The sequence below is a fragment of the Anas acuta genome, chromosome Z, assembly GCF_963932015.1.
Source record: "Anas acuta chromosome Z, bAnaAcu1.1, whole genome shotgun sequence".
In the NCBI taxonomy this organism is placed as follows: Eukaryota; Metazoa; Chordata; class Aves; order Anseriformes; family Anatidae; genus Anas; species Anas acuta.
Genome location: NC_089017.1, coordinates 17787252 through 17806172, shown reverse-complemented (window position 1 = coordinate 17806172; position 18921 = coordinate 17787252). Strand labels below are relative to the sequence as shown.

At 35.3% G+C, this 18921-nt stretch overlaps 1 protein-coding gene across 8 annotated transcripts in view; it reads left to right on the top strand.

Annotated features, from left to right (window-relative positions):
* Positions 1-18921, top strand: part of ADAMTS6 (ADAM metallopeptidase with thrombospondin type 1 motif 6) — a 153501-nt gene that overhangs the window by 4820 nt on the left and 129760 nt on the right. For 6 of the 8 annotated variants that reach the window (XM_068666451.1, XM_068666455.1, XM_068666454.1 and 3 more), the window contains 6 exons: positions 592-980; positions 1767-2131; positions 10153-10321; positions 16275-16492; positions 17001-17084; positions 17598-17743. In XM_068666451.1, the coding sequence (XP_068522552.1) occupies positions 884-980; positions 1767-2131; positions 10153-10321; positions 16275-16492; positions 17001-17084; positions 17598-17743 (1079 nt within the window). In that variant the 5' untranslated portion in view covers positions 592-883. Of the gene's footprint in view, positions 1-591; positions 981-1766; positions 2132-10152; positions 10322-16274; positions 16493-17000; positions 17085-17597; positions 17744-18921 lie in introns of those variants that run through there. The other 2 variants (XM_068666453.1, XM_068666457.1) reach the window with 2 other exon arrangements.

The window sequence follows — 18921 nt, the reverse complement described above, 5'->3', positions numbered from 1 at the left end:
TGTAGTTTGTATACATAAAACATTTTTGACAACAAATGCTTAATCTCAGAACATGTGAATAATTTCAAATACTGAAATTGTTTCTCTGGTACTAGAATGCAGTGTTCTCATTTAAGTGAATGAAAATTCTGCCTGCATAAGCAGAACCCAGGCCCAAGTAATAACAAAATACATGCTGCAGAAAGATCAGATAACTTTGCTCTGGACTCTTTCCCAGGTTCTTCCTGTGTCTACCAGTGTATTGGGTATAGCTATTCTGTGCTGAAATTGATGACTACAGTGCATTGATTAGAGCTGGAACAAGTCTGAACACAGTATTTGAGCAATAAGAAACCTTAATTTTATAAATTCTCACACCTGTTCAACTTGAAACAGATATGCACATATTAAGCTGTGTAGAGCTATTAGTAAAAGATTAATGGTATTTTTTTTTTTTTTTTAAGATTGTGATCTCGGGTATTAAAATTGGTAATGGATGAATTCTATTTTATGGTTATATTTTGCATAGTATGTTATGGTGGCTTAATGTTTTGCAGGACAGATCTGTTTTAGTAGAAAGTTTAACTTGACTCATTTTGTTTTGTTTTTCAGGAAAAGAAACGGAGCAAGTTCAGTAGCTACCCAGTCTAACATCTTACTCATATCTTAAGGAATCTTACAACTACTTATTTTGAATTGAGAAAATGACTGCATATCTAGAAGAAAGTACAGGTTGTTGGAAAAGAATACCCGTCAAAAAGTGGAACATCCAATAGTTAATTTGGAAATAGAATAAAGTAAATAGACCTGTTATGGTGCGATTCTGGAGTGGAGTTAGCTCTATAGCACACAGGTAGCCCTCCAAGGAGGAGGAAAAAAAAAAAGCTCTCTGTTTTTCTAAATTATGGAAATTTTTTGGAAGACGTGGACATGGATTTTGAGCCTAGTCATGGTTGCATCGGAATTTCACAGTGACAACAGGCTTACGTATAGTTCTCAAGGTAGGGGTCCAACCTCTGTAGCTGACAAGAGTCATTGATTTTTACTTTGCATTTGGGAAGTATTTTCTAAACCATGTTTGTATAATTAATGAGATGATACAGGCTCTGCCTTAGTTTTATAATGATTCATTGTCGTTCAAGCTTGATTAGAACAAAGCTGATTGAATTGTTGCTCTGATTTCTTTCTAGCTTTAACCATATAAAAACGTTGTAAATTAAATTGGTAAAATGTTGTACTTTATAATAGTTTAAAGACTTGCCATAAAGTCATTATCATGTTTTTAAACTAGGAAGTAAGGATCTAATTTTACTTTGATCCATTAACATTTATAGGTTTTTAATGGAAAGACGAGTCATTTGGATGTTTTACAATACAGTACTTTTCATTACTACTGTTTTTATTCTTGCAGGTGGATCTAATAGCATTTGTCTTTGAATGGTATCACTGGGAAGAATATGTCCTTCTTAGGTAGAATTTAGCCCCATGTTTATGTATTTTGGGTGAATAGGAAAAGATACATAGTTAAAAACTTTATTTCCAGTGACATCAGATTAATATGAAAGAGAACATATTTTGTTAACTTAAAAAGAAGGAAAGAACAGTTTATTTTCTTTAGTAAAGCTCTATCTACATCATGTGTTTACCTGAAAATGACTTTTACGCATGAGGGTGATGAGATTTAGCCAAAATATGGTGTATATTTATACTACTACTTGTTGTTTCCTGTTATATTTTCTTCTCTTCTATGCCCACTCCATGGACTGTCTTACCTTGTGATTACAAAGAGGAATTCCTGTCTTATCTTGAACACTACCAGCTAACAATCCCAATAAGGGTTGATCAAAATGGAGCCTTCCTCAGCTTTACTGTGAAAAATGCTAAACCCTCAAGAAGGAGGAGGAGCACAGACCCCTATGACCAAGAACTGGCAGCATCTAAGTTATTTTTTAAACTTTCTGCCTATGGCAAGCACTTTCATTTAAACCTGACTCTCAACACAGATTTGGTGTCCAGACATTTTACAGTAGAATACTGGGGGAAAGATGGACCCCTATGGAAGCACGATTTTTTAGACCACTGTCATTACACAGGATATTTGCAAGACCAACACAGTACAACTAAAGTGGCCTTAAGCAACTGCAATGGTCTGGTAAGTGCACATTACCTGTTTTAGTATAGTAATATTGTGTTTGTTCCTTTTAAAACATGGAAGAACTTAACTGGCATTTCAGTTTTTTGAATCCTTTTGAGAAGCAGACACAGGAAAGTACAGCAATCCCCTAAAACCTGATCTGGGTCCTGGGGAAAAGTTGTCTTCAGTTCTTCAAGTTTAATTGTAAGCATTAGGACCCAATTCTGTAGTCCTCTAGCGGGCAACATTTTCAGTGTTTAACAGTGTCTGCGCTAGGACTGCAAGATTAGGGCTGTTGAGAGATGATTACAGGTGATCAAAATGTTGCAAACTTGGGAAAGAAGGAGGAACAGTCATTCCTTTAGGATACAGAATCTCTTCAGTGAGATGTTAATTGAACTGAACAGTCATCCTTGTTGTCTTTGTGAGTTTGGGTTTAGAAACTTGAAGTAAATAACAAAGATGATGAGTTGCCTGGTATAGTAGTCATTGTTGGTATAAGTTCAGAATGAAGAGGAAAGTAGATCACTTGCAAGTACCAGCCATGGAAAGTAATGATTTAAATTTTTTAGAAATATTTTGTCTACAAATCAGACAGTTACATTTAAAAGTAGGATTAGAAATTCTGTCCTCTGTGCTCAGCTTTTACTGTTCATCTCTTGGTAACACGATAGTAGTAATTTCATGGGGAAAAAACTCCTATTCACAACAAAAACTGGAAAACAGCAACAAAAAAGCCACGCTGTTGAGTAGCAAAATACTGAAATTAAAGAGCAGGACTAGGAAATACTAAATCAAGAGCTCAGTATCTTCTCTCTTGAAATAAATACTGTGGTTATTCATTCAGTTTTTATATAGCAAAATGCTGGTCAATCTTGTTAAGAGTGAACAGATCTAAGTAACTGTAAATGAGGCAAAAACAAAAACACCACTACACAGACTTGCTAAACTATTTCCTTTTTAATCCTTAAAAGTGCTAGAGAGCTATGACTCTTGGGATGTTATTTACAAAGGCTTGCTGCTTCATACCTAGGTAGAGCACGTTACACCAAGCTATTAGTGTTGTCCCTGATACTGTCTAGGTTAACGTTTTGGAGCTCTTGAGGAAAAATAATTTCATGAGGGTTTGCAGGGGTAAGTTAACATTTCTAAAGAAACATAGTTAAAATGTAGATCTCTTGAATGTGGCACCTTAGTTTGGTCAATGCAGACTTGCAGATGATAAGTCTGAATTCATTACAACTTTTACTTTGGCTTTGCAGTTCCCATGTAATAACCTTTTTGATGCCATTATTAAAGCTCTTATGCTAGAGTCACTAGATCACTTTGCATTTGAGTTCTTGTCATCTAAAAACACTAGGGAGAGCAAATCCCTGCTTTCAGGATTCACTTTAGAAGAGGCTGTATGTCTCTGTCTCACCAGCGTTTCTACATGTTGAGGCACAGACAGGTTGCCCACCTTGAAGCCTGCTGTCAGTGACATGGTTGTTCCTATTTTGGTACCTCTTTGACATTTGCCAGGGAGTGAATCAAGAGCACTTACTCTTGACTTTGCCAACGCTTGTTTTCCTGTCATGTTAGGAAAACAAGAGTAGGACGAGGCAGGAGAACTGACACGTTTTCGTATCAACTTCCCCGGTCTCTTGCTCCTCATGGCACTTTTTTTCTTCAAGAACTTAGCAGCATGGTAGGTGTCACTGCTCGGTGAAATCTGTTTGAGGCAAAGCGGAATCATTTTTTGCTTTTGTGCCTCACACCCTGAGATGACTGGCACTCCCATTTTTGTGTGTGTTTTCCCTGTCTCCAGCCATGCTGCTTGGCTAGACTGAAGACCTAGTTCTGTGGGTCTAGGTGTCATACATTAATTTTGTGTTTCAAAGTTAGGTTCAATGTGGCATGCTGCCCGGTTAAGTTGTCAGAGCTTAATAACTAACAGCTTCAGAGCTGTTAGTTATTGTTAGTTCTTTTGTATTTCTTCCTGGTATTTGTAGTGGCACCCTCAGGTTTTTGGGCATGCCATGACTGGGACTGTTGAGTCCTGCCATTTACTTGTGACTGCAAGTGTCAGTTGTCCACTGCATCTGCTAGAAAGGCTGAATGACATGCACTCAAGGTGTTTGTCATGCTCCGGAAGCAGTAGTGACACATGGTTCTTTATCAGAGAGGCAAGGATCCTTCTAATCTTTCTACCTGTGCAGTGGTAGGCTGGACTCAATATGGTCCTCTACTGCACAGAAACTCCTGTGTCGAACTGCATTGGCACACTGTCCCAGAGCACTGCTTATGGGAGTTACCACTCAATTCAGATAAATCCATCACAGAGTTATTTTTAAATGATGATTCCTACTGGCAAGTATCTTATTATAAAGCTGCTGGTTAGAACATGTTTAATAAAGCAATTGGCAGTGAATATTCAGGGTGCTATTATTTGTTTTTGAATTAATAGTAGTTCAGAATATATTTGTGCTCAAGACATTTGTTGTATTTTCCAGTCTGATTTTTGGTCTGTAAGAGACTGCCAGTCATATTCTGCATAGTCTTCGATTAAAATCTGTCCCAAAGCCAGTCATTTTAAATTGAGTAACTCTAAAGCAAGTAATAATCTTAAACAATGAGTGCTGCTCACAAGCAAAACTTAAGCATTCCATTTATTCCTGTTCCCTGAGAGGTGTCAGTATTGCCAGATGAGTCAAATTTGTTCCCCCCTACAGAATGTTCTGAGTTACTCTCTTTAGTTATGCAAGGTGGTTACGTGAGACCGTGGTTTAACTACCATAAATTGTACAAATTTGAAGAACATCTGTAGTATCTGAGATGAGTTCCAGCGCAAGAAGGGCTTCCTGTGTTTCACTATCGTAAAACTTACCAGCCTCCAGTTTGTTTCCCCATCACTATTTCCTGGTTCAGCCTTTCCCTCTCGATTTTCTTTTTAATTACCAGACTCCCCAGAATTATAGACTGCTACAGAAGTTTGATTCCAGCAATTTCCATTGGCTGGGCCCTGATTATGCTATAAATTGTCTGAAGTTTTGAGAAATGCTCTATAATCCAGGGAGCAATCATGTGAGGAAATTGAAGGTCTTGTCCATCAGGCTTGCTGGCTTCCAAACTCATATTTACTGTATTGGATGTTACATTTGTAGATGGATTGCAGGTTTGGCCTTCTCATGAAAGGGCCTGCAAAGAACAGTATTTTGGAACTGTTGGGTACAAGGCAACAAGGCTGAGTCAGAAGCAGCTGAAACAATGCCTAAGCTGATTTTGTCATCCTGAAGTAAAGAATATAAGAAACAGTGGCTGAAGAGAGAACTTTACCTTAAGGGAAAGATTAAGCTAATTCTGAGAGAAACAAGTCTTGAAGAAAAGTTTTGGAGCTCATAATGCTGGAATTGAGCAGAAGTCAAACTTGTCCTGTTCTGACCCACCTCTGTCCATTGCTGGGTGTCAAAGCTCTTAATTGAGTGTTCAAGTTTTTCACTGCAGTGGATTTTCTCATTTTAAGCTGACAAGCCCAATAGAAAGAAATACTATTTCTACACTTTTCTACATGTGTAGAAAGTGATGATTATAAGGAAAGTGAATCAGGGGCTAAATGTCAGTTTGGGGCTACTGTCACTCCAAGGAAATACTGAATGTAAAGGGCCAAGGATTTCCATGGCATGTAAAGTTCCATACACTGAGCAATGTTTGTACTAAGTAGCACAGCTATCTTTGTTTAAGCAGATAAGATAAAGATAACCCAAGAAATGTCTAAAAGCTTGACTGTATATACTTGAAGGAAGAATTATTTTGCAGGAATGTTTCATGTTTGTTTAATATATTACAAAACTAGTATATTTATAAATTATTCATATTCTTAGATTAGCTCATTTGGAAGCTGATTCTACCACAAAGAAAGCATCTACTTTTGCAGATCATAAATTACATATCATATGATATTTTTGAATCATATGTAAAATTTGTAATCTGTGAACTGATTTAAAAGGTCAGAAGTAATGAAAAAGATTCTGTATTCTAGATAGGTGCACTTTGAGTTCTCTTTGGTAATAATCTGTGTTTGCAGTATAGGCTCAGTATTCAGAAAATTACATATAAACTGTCCCTGTCCTAGTTTTAAAATGACTTACTAGATCCCATACTGTGCTGTCCCAGGCCAGATCACTATTTTTTTTTTATCCTTAAGAACATGTGAAGCTAATGCAGCCTGTTTCCTCAGACATAAATTGAAGTGTAGAGTCAGCTGTAGACACATTGAACAACACTGACACATTCTCAGAAGTTTCCATTATTACTGCTTTATGTTAAAAATGTAAAGCGTAATGTCTAGAAAGGTTCAAGGTAGGCAGAAATTGGAAACCAGTAGTGCTGTGAGGCAAAGGCACTTGTCCTCTGTAATAAATTTTATAACTGATGTTCATGGAATCATAGAATGTCCTGGGTTGAAAAGGATCATCTAGTTTCAACCCCTCTGCTTTGGGCAGTGTTGCCAACCACTAGAGCAGGCTGCCCAGACCCATGTTAACTGTTACTTCTGTAGGTGATGGGCATCCCCTGTCTGAAATAAGGTGAGGCCCCAGCTAGACAGATTTTCTTTTTTACAAATTCAGGGAAACTGCATGTGGATTCACAGATTTGTCTGAGCATGTCAAACTGCTGGATCCAGACCTTATATATGTTAGCAGGAGTTGGCAGTCTGTAGTGGGATTGGATAAGACAGGACCTCAAACAATCTGTTTTAGATAATAGTCTTGGGAATGCTGCTTGTAGTAACCTACTTGGGCATTCAGCTTATTTCTTAATTTAATGGTGTTTTGTTAGAACATTTTGCTGTTTTTTCCTGTGTCTTAATATTTCTTGTATTTTGGAGCAGAAGTTCAATGCGGAAGTTGCTTTAAGTTCAAATATGATAGCAAAATGAACAGGAAAAAAAAACAACAACACACAAAGCAAGCAAAAAAGACAACACATTTACATATATTTCCTTTTAATGCTTTATAAGGCATTATTTCAATCTCCCTTTTCAACTGAAACATTGTTTTGCCCAAACAGGAGATAAGCCAGAAATGGGTTTTAAAATGTTGGTTCAGATAGAATAGTGTAATTCCAAATATTCCCACTATCAATTGGGCATTAGTGAATATATATACAATGAAAGCATCTCTAGGCACCAGAAGAAATGCTGTTTTTTCACTGAAATAGGTATTTCTTTTGTGCACAATTTGGAATGTTTCTAAAAAAAATCATGCACTCATGCACTTTAAACTGATGCAAGTGGTCTTGTTGAGTTAATACTGGAAAAGCAGTTTGGTTGCAAGCAAAATTGATTACATTGGGTTTAAAATGGTGTTAGTATGCAGGGCTTATGTGAAGGGTATATGCAGAGCAAGTGAATTTCCAGTGTTTATCAAATCACATGGCTACCTGCCACAACTGACCACATGCATATTCTGACTGCCTGGTAGCAGGTGTAAGTTAAAATTTACTTGCAGTTCCTTGACTACTTGTTATTAACATCTCTTTTTCTTAATCTGACATAGTGTTTGAACAGATGAGATTGGACATTGACTAGGCATAGGAAAAATGGATGATACTTGCCCAGCCTTTTTCACTGCTGGTACCTGGAAGAAACCTCCCAACTGTTGTCATAGTTCACAAATGTGTGTAATAGCTTTTACTTCTCCTTTATACAGTTTGTTTACAAAATCAATGCTGCAGTTAAGTGTCATTTATGGCATTTGAAATGACTTCCACTGCAGTCATCTTGCTCCTTAAAACTCATTTACCTGCTGGACTTGAGTACAGGCATGAACGATGTATGCCCTAGAGTAATCAGAATTAGGTTAAGGCACTTCTCTTGCAGAGACAGGGCCACAGCTTGGATGGTACTTCTCCTCAGACTTGGCACAAAGCAGACAGCCTGATGGTGTTGGCCAGAACCACCGCAGGACTTTCTTTTCCTGTGGGAACATAATACCAGAGCTTACAATGGCTTGGGATTCACTTGAACCCAGATGTCTGACATCCAGACTGGATGCAGTCCAGACTGTCAAGGTTCTTTCTGCACATCTGGCGAAGCTAGTTACAATTCAATTTATATTTTCAAGACTGTTTAAGCAGCAGTGTACCATTAAGTGACTTATTCTGTAGTAAAATCTTAGACTTCAAGTAATGAAGCATTATGAGAAAATTTGGTGTCCAGGTGAATATAGACCCTGATGTTACCATCTTGAGAAAATAATTGAGTTCACAATGAAAAATACCACTGAAGAGTTACTGTTGTAGTCACAATGTAAGGAACACTTAATTGAAAAATGAACGGCATGCATATATTTGCAGAATATATAATAGGGTTATATTTGGAAAGCATTGTTCTTTCTGAAGTGTTATACAGGCATTTTTATTTTAAAAGTTGTATGTTGTTACTGAAATCTGGTTATCCTAGGAGTGAAGAATAGCAGGCAGTTGATACACAAAAGAGCAGCAGAAGAGCTTTGACCAAAAGGACAATGGCAATTCCTGATCTTAGAAATGGGTTTGGGATGTTTGGATCATTTGTACAGCAAGTGGTCTTACACCTTATCCTAGAGGTCTTACTGGAGGAAAACAAAAATATCCCCTTTAAAAACAAACAAAACAACCCCAACCCCCCAAATCCTCACACATAGTACTTGTTTTACAGATTGAAGGTGTGATAGAAACATAGGTATTGGTTTCTTCTCAAAGTGATAGGGTAATATTTACAGCCTTTAAGAAGTACTTTGAGATAGGCTTGCTTCTTGGAACACTGCAGAGTTCAGATGACGTGCACATAAATATTTGAAGATATGTCTTGAGAACAGCATATGAGGTGTTTGTTGAATACTCTTAACTCCTCATGAGTTAGATTAAATAAGGATGAATGAATTAAGGTGCAGTTATGGATGCTTTCTTGTGTTTGAACAGTCTTCACTGTGGCTTTAATGGGATTTACATTAGTTTGCAATTCATCAGATCAAGATATGAATGCAGAATTTACTGCTTCCAGTCTTCATGCTGATCAGTAGCTCTTTCTACTAGTGTAGAGAGATTATACATTCAGAATTTCCTAGATAAAGTTACTGGAATTATTTATTTAGCAAATACAAGTGTGGGAGTCTGCCTGTCAGAGCTTACTCCTCAGTATTTCTATACCCAAAAGGATCCCCAAACTGGATTTTCTGCTGAAGTTCAGTTTTAATTGCTGAAGATTCAGGAAATTGCATAGTTGGCCTGAAGTCTCCCCTTTCCTCTATAAACCACTTCCTGTTTGGAAGAAGCTGAGTTCACAAATGTGAAAGTTATGAGAATAGAATATCTACCATTCTGTACTGCAGTGTGAGGGGAAAAATATGCATTTGTTACAGAGCATGATGACTAGTACATAGCCTGCAACAACTTGGATCTGCCGAAGATTTGTGATGAGACTTTTTAAGGAATACATGCTTTGTAGATAGTGTAGTCTAAGCTAATAGTTTGATTTTAATAACTAGATCAGTTCTGGAATTCAGCATCTGGATGTAAAATGCTGAATATTCTTGCTGAATAATATTGTCTAAAATTAATTCTTCCTGCAGTTTTTATGGCATTAGGCATCTACTAGTGTGGCATCATAGTGGGATATCGGGCTCACTGTTTGAGCAATACCATTTTGGCTTGGTGTCATTTTTAATGGCTATGAATAATATAGTTTTGGAACAGGTCTGTGAACAGCTTTTTTGTCCTATACCAAGAGTATCTCTTCCCTTCTTGCTGCATCTACTTAAAAAAGGTGGGAAAGAACTCCTTAAGTAAGGCAATGATATTTTTATTCTTTTCTCATCGCGTTGCTTATAGGTATTTACTCCTGCTCTCACTAAAGTCACTGGAAGAGAGCTGGTTCATGCATTTTCTTTTGACTTATAGCTGTGGATTTCTTAACAGAAATAAATGATAGCCAAATGTTATTTAAAACTAAGCTTTTTATTATGAGTTTTATGTTGTTTTTTTTTGCAAGTTTTTATTTTCTTCTTTTCTTCCTTAAGCATGGAGTTATTGCTACGGAAGATGAAGAGTATTTTATTGAGCCTTTAAGGAATATAACTGATAATTCCAGTGACTTTAATTATGAGAATGGTCATCCTCATGTTATATACAAAAAGTCTATCATGTACCAGCAACACCTATATGATCATGGTCACTGTGGAGTCTCAGGTAAATGAGTATGAGTATCAGTTGTGTTTTCATTGCTTTTAAAATATATTAACTTAAGTTGCATTTTAAGGTCTTTCTTGGTTCACAGGTAAGGTACAACGTAGCAATAGGAATCCTTCTTTTGGGTGATACAATGTGCCGTGACAAAAAGGAGCTTTGCATTTTTTTTTCAGATTCACATGAAGAATATAGTGTCCATGTAAAAATACAGCACTGGGAGTAAGTCTTGTTTAATTGCTATATTGTATACCCTGGTAGTGATGAGCACAGGCTTCCTGTGCTGGATGCAGTATAAATATACTTTGTTTCCCATCTGGAAGGCATGACCTGAGTGACTGTGTTACAGCTCAGTGTGTAGTAAGCGTTCCATCTCATTTGACAAATCTTGATGTGTAGTAAATATGTTAGTAAAGTGATTACTAATACACCTGGAACTGAAGTCCATACCTTTCTCGTTATGTTTATGGTGTTTTGATACTGGCTTTTTGTTCAGTGGGTTAATGTTATTTCATGATAGTTGAGAATGTGATTTAAAGGTGCTTTACAGGATGGATTATATAGTTTTGATTGAGATTTTTTTCTTCCAAAACATAGTTTCAACGTCTACAAAAACAGTTTAGTGTTTTAGTACTTCTAGTTTTGAAATGATTTTTGTTTCCTTAAAGTGATGCAGAAAACTTGGTTTTTTGAGGACAGCTTTGAGTAAATCTGACCAATTGTTTTAGATTTATAGCGCTAAAATATATATATATGTATTAGCAGAAAAATGTTCTAACCTTGTCATTTATGTATATCTTGTTCTTAAAACTACAGTCCCGGACATAGTATTCCATGAGATTCAGTGCATAGGACAGGCTGGCAAATACTAGTCTTAAAGTAGTATCACTGTTCATTGATATACCTTCTTTCAGCTGCTTCTTTTAGAAATTGTAACTTCAACTGGCAGTAGCTGACTAGACTGTCTAAACACGGTCTACAAAGCGAATGCTTGGGGAAGAGTTTTTTTTTTTTTTTTCCTGAGTGGTTCTAACTGTGTTTAGACTCGTAGCAAATGTTAAACTTTATGTAAGTAACTTCTTTTTTAGTTTTGGAAGCATTATTTGGTGTACATGCTTCTAATGATGATGAAACAAGTCTTCTAACGACTACTGTGTGCTGTTTGTAAAATGAGAGAACTGATGTGTGTGGATGCTCCAGTTTATGCATTTTAAAGTAGACATCTGTGAAACATCCATCTTTTTCTTTCATTAGGTTATGCTGTCACATAAGCCTCCTGAAATAAGTGGAAGGATTGTAAAATGTACTACAATGCAATTTTTACTGTTTTAATATCTCTAGAAAAAGAATGGATCATGCAGATATAATCTTCTATTAATGCTTAGGAAATCAGTCTCCTCCAAGTGCGGATAAAGCAGTAGCAACTATTTTGATGTTGCATCCAACTGTTCTGGCAGTATCTGTCTTATGGATCATAGATTAATCAGAGCTTTGCATCTTGCATGCATTTTTTCAAAACATGCAATAATCCTTAGCATCTATTCCTTTACATATATGATGCTTCTGTTATCCTTGGAAGCTCCTGTGCATTCCCTAGTTTTCACATGTCATATCCTGAAGCCCTTAATCACTGAAATAACTCCCCCCTGTTTTTTGCAGTCCTCATGCTCTCATCCTCATTACTCTAATGCTCATTCATCTCAGCTTCTTTTCCTGTTGTTCTGTATACTTCTACACTCATTGAAAATTTCTGAAGAACTTTGTTCTCCCCCAAAACTGCAAGATCTTATTTTTTCAGGTGTCATGCTGTTTGAATGTTTTCCATCTGACTACCAAAACCTTTTCAACTCATTTTCTGAGCACTGTTTAACCTCTGTCTCAAAGTGACATGGCATCCAAACTATCCTCAGAACATCTAAAAAATAAAATCAAAGACTAATTTTCAGTTTCTCAGCTTTCAAACCCTAGAAATAAAGCCAGGTAATTACTAACTCTATTGCTAGTAGAATAAATCTTTGGGGCATTTCACTGTTTTTGGAAGTTTTGAAGACTCCAATTCAATGTTCAAAAAGAAAGAAAAAGGCACAACAAGTTAACAAAATTACAACTGTGTTTTTGCCGGAATATCATTTACTTTGTATGGGAAACTGGTTTTAGCTTTACTTTCAGAATACTATTGCGAGTACAATATACTGGGAGGAATGTGCTTATGTAACTGTGCTGCTATTCACACTCTGTTCTGCTGAGTTTTTTCTGTTATCTAGACCTAACTTTATTGTATACCTGTTGAGTATCATGGAAGTAGTGAGGATTTTGTGCTGATAGAGACAAAGAGTATAATTTCAGACCCTTCTGAGAAAAATTACAGTAATTGACAAAAAGCAAGGAAGGGAGTTTGGTGAAAGGACGATCAGAATTTGTTGGGATGATCAAGTGATGGACCACTTCATAGTAGATAGAGCTATGATGACCAGTACACGGGACCAGTACACAGAACTGGGGAGGCAGGAATAAAAATAGTTCTCTATTTGGCAGGTAGTTTCGGTTCAGATAAGAGTACAGGATAGAATAGTGTCTGGTTTTCATAACCTGAGTTAGATTTTTAAGCAGTTAGATGTAAGAACATTTAAAAAACAAGAAATACTAAATTAATATTTCATGTGTATATTGTCACCAACTCAACTGTGTTTTGTTATACGTAACCGAAATCATTAAGACCTTGCTAAGAATCTGAGCAACTTCAAATTCCAATTGCTTCAGAAGGATTTTGAGGCCACTGGGTTATCCTGCAGAATGCTTTGCAGAATCAACCTCTAGAAGAGTTATTTTGTTTAATTTTTCCATTTTCATTCTTTTGTGTCCAAAACAGTAATGTCATTTAAGTGGTTTTCTAAAGAAAGGTATCTTAAAGCCATCGAGTAGGCAGGTATAACTATGATGTCACATGGAATTTATTTGATAGCTTAGAATTACAGTGTTAACATAAATATTTAGATGGCATGCTAAAATTCTTCATTATTACTTTTGCAATAAAAATATATTATGGACTGTTACCTGTGATATGCTCTTTTGTCTGCATAGCTTATTTAAATGTTTATTTTAAGCTGATACCCAATAGCATGTGCTCTGTTAAGCTTGCAAAGTACTTATGGTCCATTATTTTTGCATTTGCACAATTTTAAGGAATATGCTTTTCTACAGAAAAGCTGTATGTGTGTATTTTTGTCTGGAGTTGAAATTCTGTTTTGCTTCAAGTATAAATAAAATTTCTTTACCTGCTTTTGTTACAAGAATTTAAAAACAAAATGACCAGAACATTTGTTGCAGTTATACAGACTGTTTAGATATGATTGAGAAACAATAAAAATTGACATCTGAAGCCTGAGAGGTGTCAAATTATTTAGGGATGGCACCACTACTACATGTAGTTTCACCTGGTGTTTTTATTCATGCCAGACTTTACAGTGAGCATATTCTGAAATGAAAAATGCTTGTGTATCTTTTAAATGAGGTTGTAGCAGTACATAATGTTTCATTTAAATACTCTCACAGTTACATCTTAAATAAGTAGTTATCTGTTCCATTTTGAAGTCATCTTCTGTTTTTGTGTGTTGTATTCCTTCCTCTCTCTTCCCCACCACATAGTATCCTCACAGGACTGACTTAAAATTTGAGTACCATTGGTACTTTGTCTACACGCATCTGGATTTCTTTTCAGCTTCAATTTACAATCTAATTTCCTTTTTTTTTTTTTTTTTTTTTGTAATCATTACTTTGTAGTGCTTTTCTGACACCCTCCTCCCCCTTGTTTTCTTTTACTTCCCAAAAGCTACACTCAGTGTTAATGCAAGCTTAAGGGTTTTTTTCAAGCTTTTTTTTTTTTTAATCTGTGAATGTGGTGGAAAAATGGCATAATTTGCCACAAAAATCTATCTGTTAAATATACTGCAAACTTTTATGGAAATGCTTTTTTTTTTTTTTTTTTTTTTTTTAAAGAAAATTTAGTTACACCATTCAGTGCTTTTAAAGTATAACAACGTGAGAACCAATAGATTCTGGAGTGTGAGCCTAAGTACTCAGTGTTGTTTCCAACTTTCCCATTACTTTGAGACCAGCTGAAGCCTAAGCTTCTCATCTGATAAGGAGGAATGTTTGTTTTCCTGAAATCTCCTGAGACCTTTATTTGAAAGATGCTATCAAGATGAGTCCAGAAGAATCTTTGCTTTTTTTTTTTTTTCTCTGAAAATTTTCAGCATGAGCTCATTGGTTTTCAAATGTTTAGAACAGATTTGCATCTTTGGGTGAAAATTATGAATGAATGTGGAAGCAATATTACATTTATAAGGTACTCAGCACTCTAAGAGCATCAGAAGCCTCCAGACGACAACACCCTCTGCTACTTGAAAATAAGCAGTGGATTGTAAAAATTTTACTTCAGAAGATAATTATAGGTATTCTTAAGTCACTGCTTAAGTGAGATGAAAATCTTTGAACAATTAAAGTAACTTCAACTTTCCTAGAATAGGGATGAAAACAATTTAAAGCTTGGTACTGATAACAGAATCCTCACTGGGCTTTAATACTTGATACTATGTTTTTAGAGTGGGTATAATATTGTCATAATTTGATGCACATTTTAGTTTGAGGACAATTTCATTACTAGTGTTTTTGTCAAGTACCCAGTTTGTTTGCATTTTTCAATTTTTCTAAAGTAATGCAACTTTTAAAGCCAACACTGTAGACACAAAATATTGTGGGATACTGCAACACTGAGAATGCTGAAGCTTTGTATTCCTGGTTTTGACCTGAACATGCATACTTTGTCATGTAGTTGCCGCCCTATAAAATAGTGAAGTTTAGTTGGATTGCATAAAGCATTGCTTTTTCACAGGTGGTACTGGTCCTATCTCAACTTACCTTAGTCGAAACAGTATCTCTGGTATTGCCTACTCAAGCAGTCCTAGTCAGTCAGTTAAGAATTATATTCACTTCTTAATGTTCTTAAGTTCATCCATAACTAGCAAAGAAACTTCAGACATTTTGAAGTCCTAATTATGTAATGTTAGCCTTATTATCTACTTTAATAAACTTAAATTTGAGATCTGTGTGGCTCCTTGTGGAAAAGGAATACTTAATAAATATAAAAGTGACAGTTCTGCAGGGAGTAGAGGTTCAAATATGCACTGAGGACAGCACTTCAGGTTTTTGCAGATAATTACATCTGTTTGGATCAGTAATAACCAAATTGTTACATAAAAGCAATATGTTTTCTGGGTATTTATATGAAATGAGTACAAGAATCAATACATTTGAATAACAATTAGTGTTAAAAATAACCAAAAATTAACCGATGTTGGATCATCTTGGACTTCCTATTATTTTTAATACATGAGGTAGGTAAAATAGCTTTCTAAAGAGAAAAATTATTTATTTGGTCCAAGATGTTCTAGGTGTTTCATTCTAATTGCCTAATTATGGAGTTTCACAACAGAGAAAAAATTTTTTTTTTTTTTGTTGTTGTTGCCTTATCAGTCTTTTTAATTCCTTAGTCTATATTGATGCCTTTTACTTTAATTTGGAATTTTCTATTTTATTTTTTTCCCCAAAATATTGTAGCTATCTTGTTCTTAAAATTCTGAAATGTTCTCGTGGTTAACTATAACTAGTCATTAGTATTAACATAGATGTACAGGATCAGATCTGTAGAAAGAAGATGATGATTTATTGTCCTAAGCCAAGTTATGGAGAGTTCAAAATATGAAAATTAGATACCAAGTTTTTTTCTGCTGTATAAGGTATTTTAATTTTTTTTAAAAAGTATAAATGTAAGTTTTCCTTGCCCCAAGAAAGACTTGTTTTTAGAAGCTAAAAGATTATAATCTCAACATAAACCAGCTGCATTTGAATGAGTTTTACCAGTGACCTCTCTAAAGTGTTTAATTATTTTGGTTCCTAGAAGACCTCACAAGAAGCAGTAAACCTTGGTGGATGAGTGATGCATCTGCTTTTCCAACTTCACTTCCAGTCAATGACACACTAAGTAGTCACAGTCGACAGAAGAGATCAGTAAGCCTTGAACGGTTTGTGGAGACGCTGGTAGTAGCAGACAAAATGATGGTGGGATATCATGGTCGCAAAGACATTGAGCACTACATTTTGAGTGTAATGAATATTGTAAGTTTCATCCCTCTCTGTATTAATATTAACATACATGTTCTGAAATTATAAAGCATTTGTACTGGCATAATAAGGTTATGCATCTGGTTGCAGGAATTAATAATTAAAATATGGTAAAAGCATGGCGGGGAAAAATGCTGTACTGTTTCTGCCAAGAAGTATGCTGTGATCACTTACATTGTTTGTCTTGCATGTGGTTACATTCAGATTAATTTAAAACTATACAGTTTTATTCTGTTTAAATCAACAGTCTAAATGCTCCTTATGTTGGATGGTTTATGAAACAAGTTATAAACATTTTTTTGGCTGAAAATTCTGACAGAAGTAGTATATTTGTTTTACTGAATGGTCATTTGTTGATCAAAAGATATCTTACGCAGGTGATGGTGATAACTAACATTAGGGAATTACACTGAGCAGAAGAATAGTTTAATTTTTAACCATTTAGGAAATGCATAGTGTTTCTTGTCTGACTTTGTGCCTTTTCTTATTTTCTGGAGGTCAGGTTGCCAAACTTTATCGTGATTCCAGTCTAGGAAACGTTGTGAATATAATAGTGACACGTTTAATTGTCCTCACTGAAGATCAGGTAAGAGTTGTTGCACTTCAGCTTTATATCCCTGAAATACAAGTTACGCTACTGTGTAATATATATTTCATGTAATTATTGCTTGAAATGGCTACATCTGAATATAAAACCTGTCTTGTAATCTTTCACTACTTTAATCAAGATGAAGACAGTTCAGAGGAATATTTCCCTCATATTATCCCAGGGATATCTGTTCTTTACTTCAGGTGAATATTTTATTACACCTTTGGGGATGTCAGTTTTGTTTTTAGACCTATATATCGAAATTCAGATTTTATTTATTTATTTATTGGTATTGACGTAGTAATTATTTAATTGGAGCAGAAGGAATGCCTGTTCAGTAATGTACAACTGAACTTGGGGTCAGATTTTAGAGAGATAAAATTTGGCAAGAAGATTTTATTCCTAGAAACCACTGCTTCTAATTATAGTCCCGCTTTAGTCTTCAAAAGGCTTAACAACTGACCTTAGTAATTTGTTTGGAACATTTCTGGTATGCATGTTGTATTGCAGCCAAACTTGGAGATAAACCACCATGCAGACAAGTCCCTCGATAGCTTCTGTAAGTGGCAGAAATCCATTCTCTCCCACCAAAGTGATGGAAACACCATTCCAGAAAATGGGATTGCCCACCATGATAATGCGGTTCTTATTACTAGGTATGGTTATTATAAGTATTGTGTTTATTTTTATTTTATTTCTGTAGCTTTCCTGTCCTTACTGTTACATAGAGGTTAGTTTTAAAGTAATATATTTGTTAGGTTACCTTATGAATAGAAGGATTAATAGATGGTGATATCTTTAAATATATCAGACTATTAAAGTATAGATTAAGAAGTTGGGAAAGTAAGATACACAAATTACTTGTTTCTGCTGTTATTTTCACTACATAATTGCCAATGCAAAGTATTCTGGTAGAACAGATGGATCTTGTTGAATATTTTATGTTTTTATAATTGAGAAGAATTCTTCAAATTATGGAGAACAAAACAGTGTGGAAAATGTTTTGTTAACCATATATAATGTTTCTTTAATAAGAATTTCAAGGCAGAACCTCCCCTATTACCATAGTATTTTTCTGCTGAAACAGCACTTTCTTGCAGATTCAGGCAATGCAAGAGTATGCTTTGTAGTTGTTTTGATTTATTGTGCTTAGTCAAGATGAGAACTGACAGCTTTAATAGGTGGTTTCAAAGCCCGTGTATGTGCGTATTTGTTTGTTTCTATACCACATATACTATGGTAGATTCAAAAAAGCCTTGTGCTTAATCTATCTAAAATCTTTCAATCCTGGGAAAATATTGCTGTTTGTCCTCTGCAGTTATGGGTAGGCAATTGTACTTTACTGGCAGATCTGTTTCTCTATTTCTTAAGAACAGTATTTATTCTTTTCTCTTTTATGGAAATAGCAGCAGGTGCAGCAGCACTAATTTGGATTAGGAACCCTTTATTATAATTTGTATTTTCCCAGTCAAATTCGGTACTGCTCTGTATGTGGACTATTTTTGGAATCATTGTACTCCCTGCAGAAATTTGTAAAACAGTGATTAAAATAATTGATCTTTCCTGGGTTTTCCATAAAAGGTGTAATAGTGGCTGGATTTGGGGGGTGGGGGGAAGGGAAGGATATGTAGTGTTTTTTTGTTTTGTTTTTGTTCTCTTGTTAGTGGAAAGACAGGTTAATGAATCTGTTGCATAGGTTTTTGCTTTTATATTTCAAATATAATTGTTACATGTGGACATTAATACTTCATAATAAGAAAATTAAAGTTTCTAACTTAAAAATGAAATTCAAAGTAAAACAGTTCTTTTATTTAGAAAAACCTTGATTGTTCAC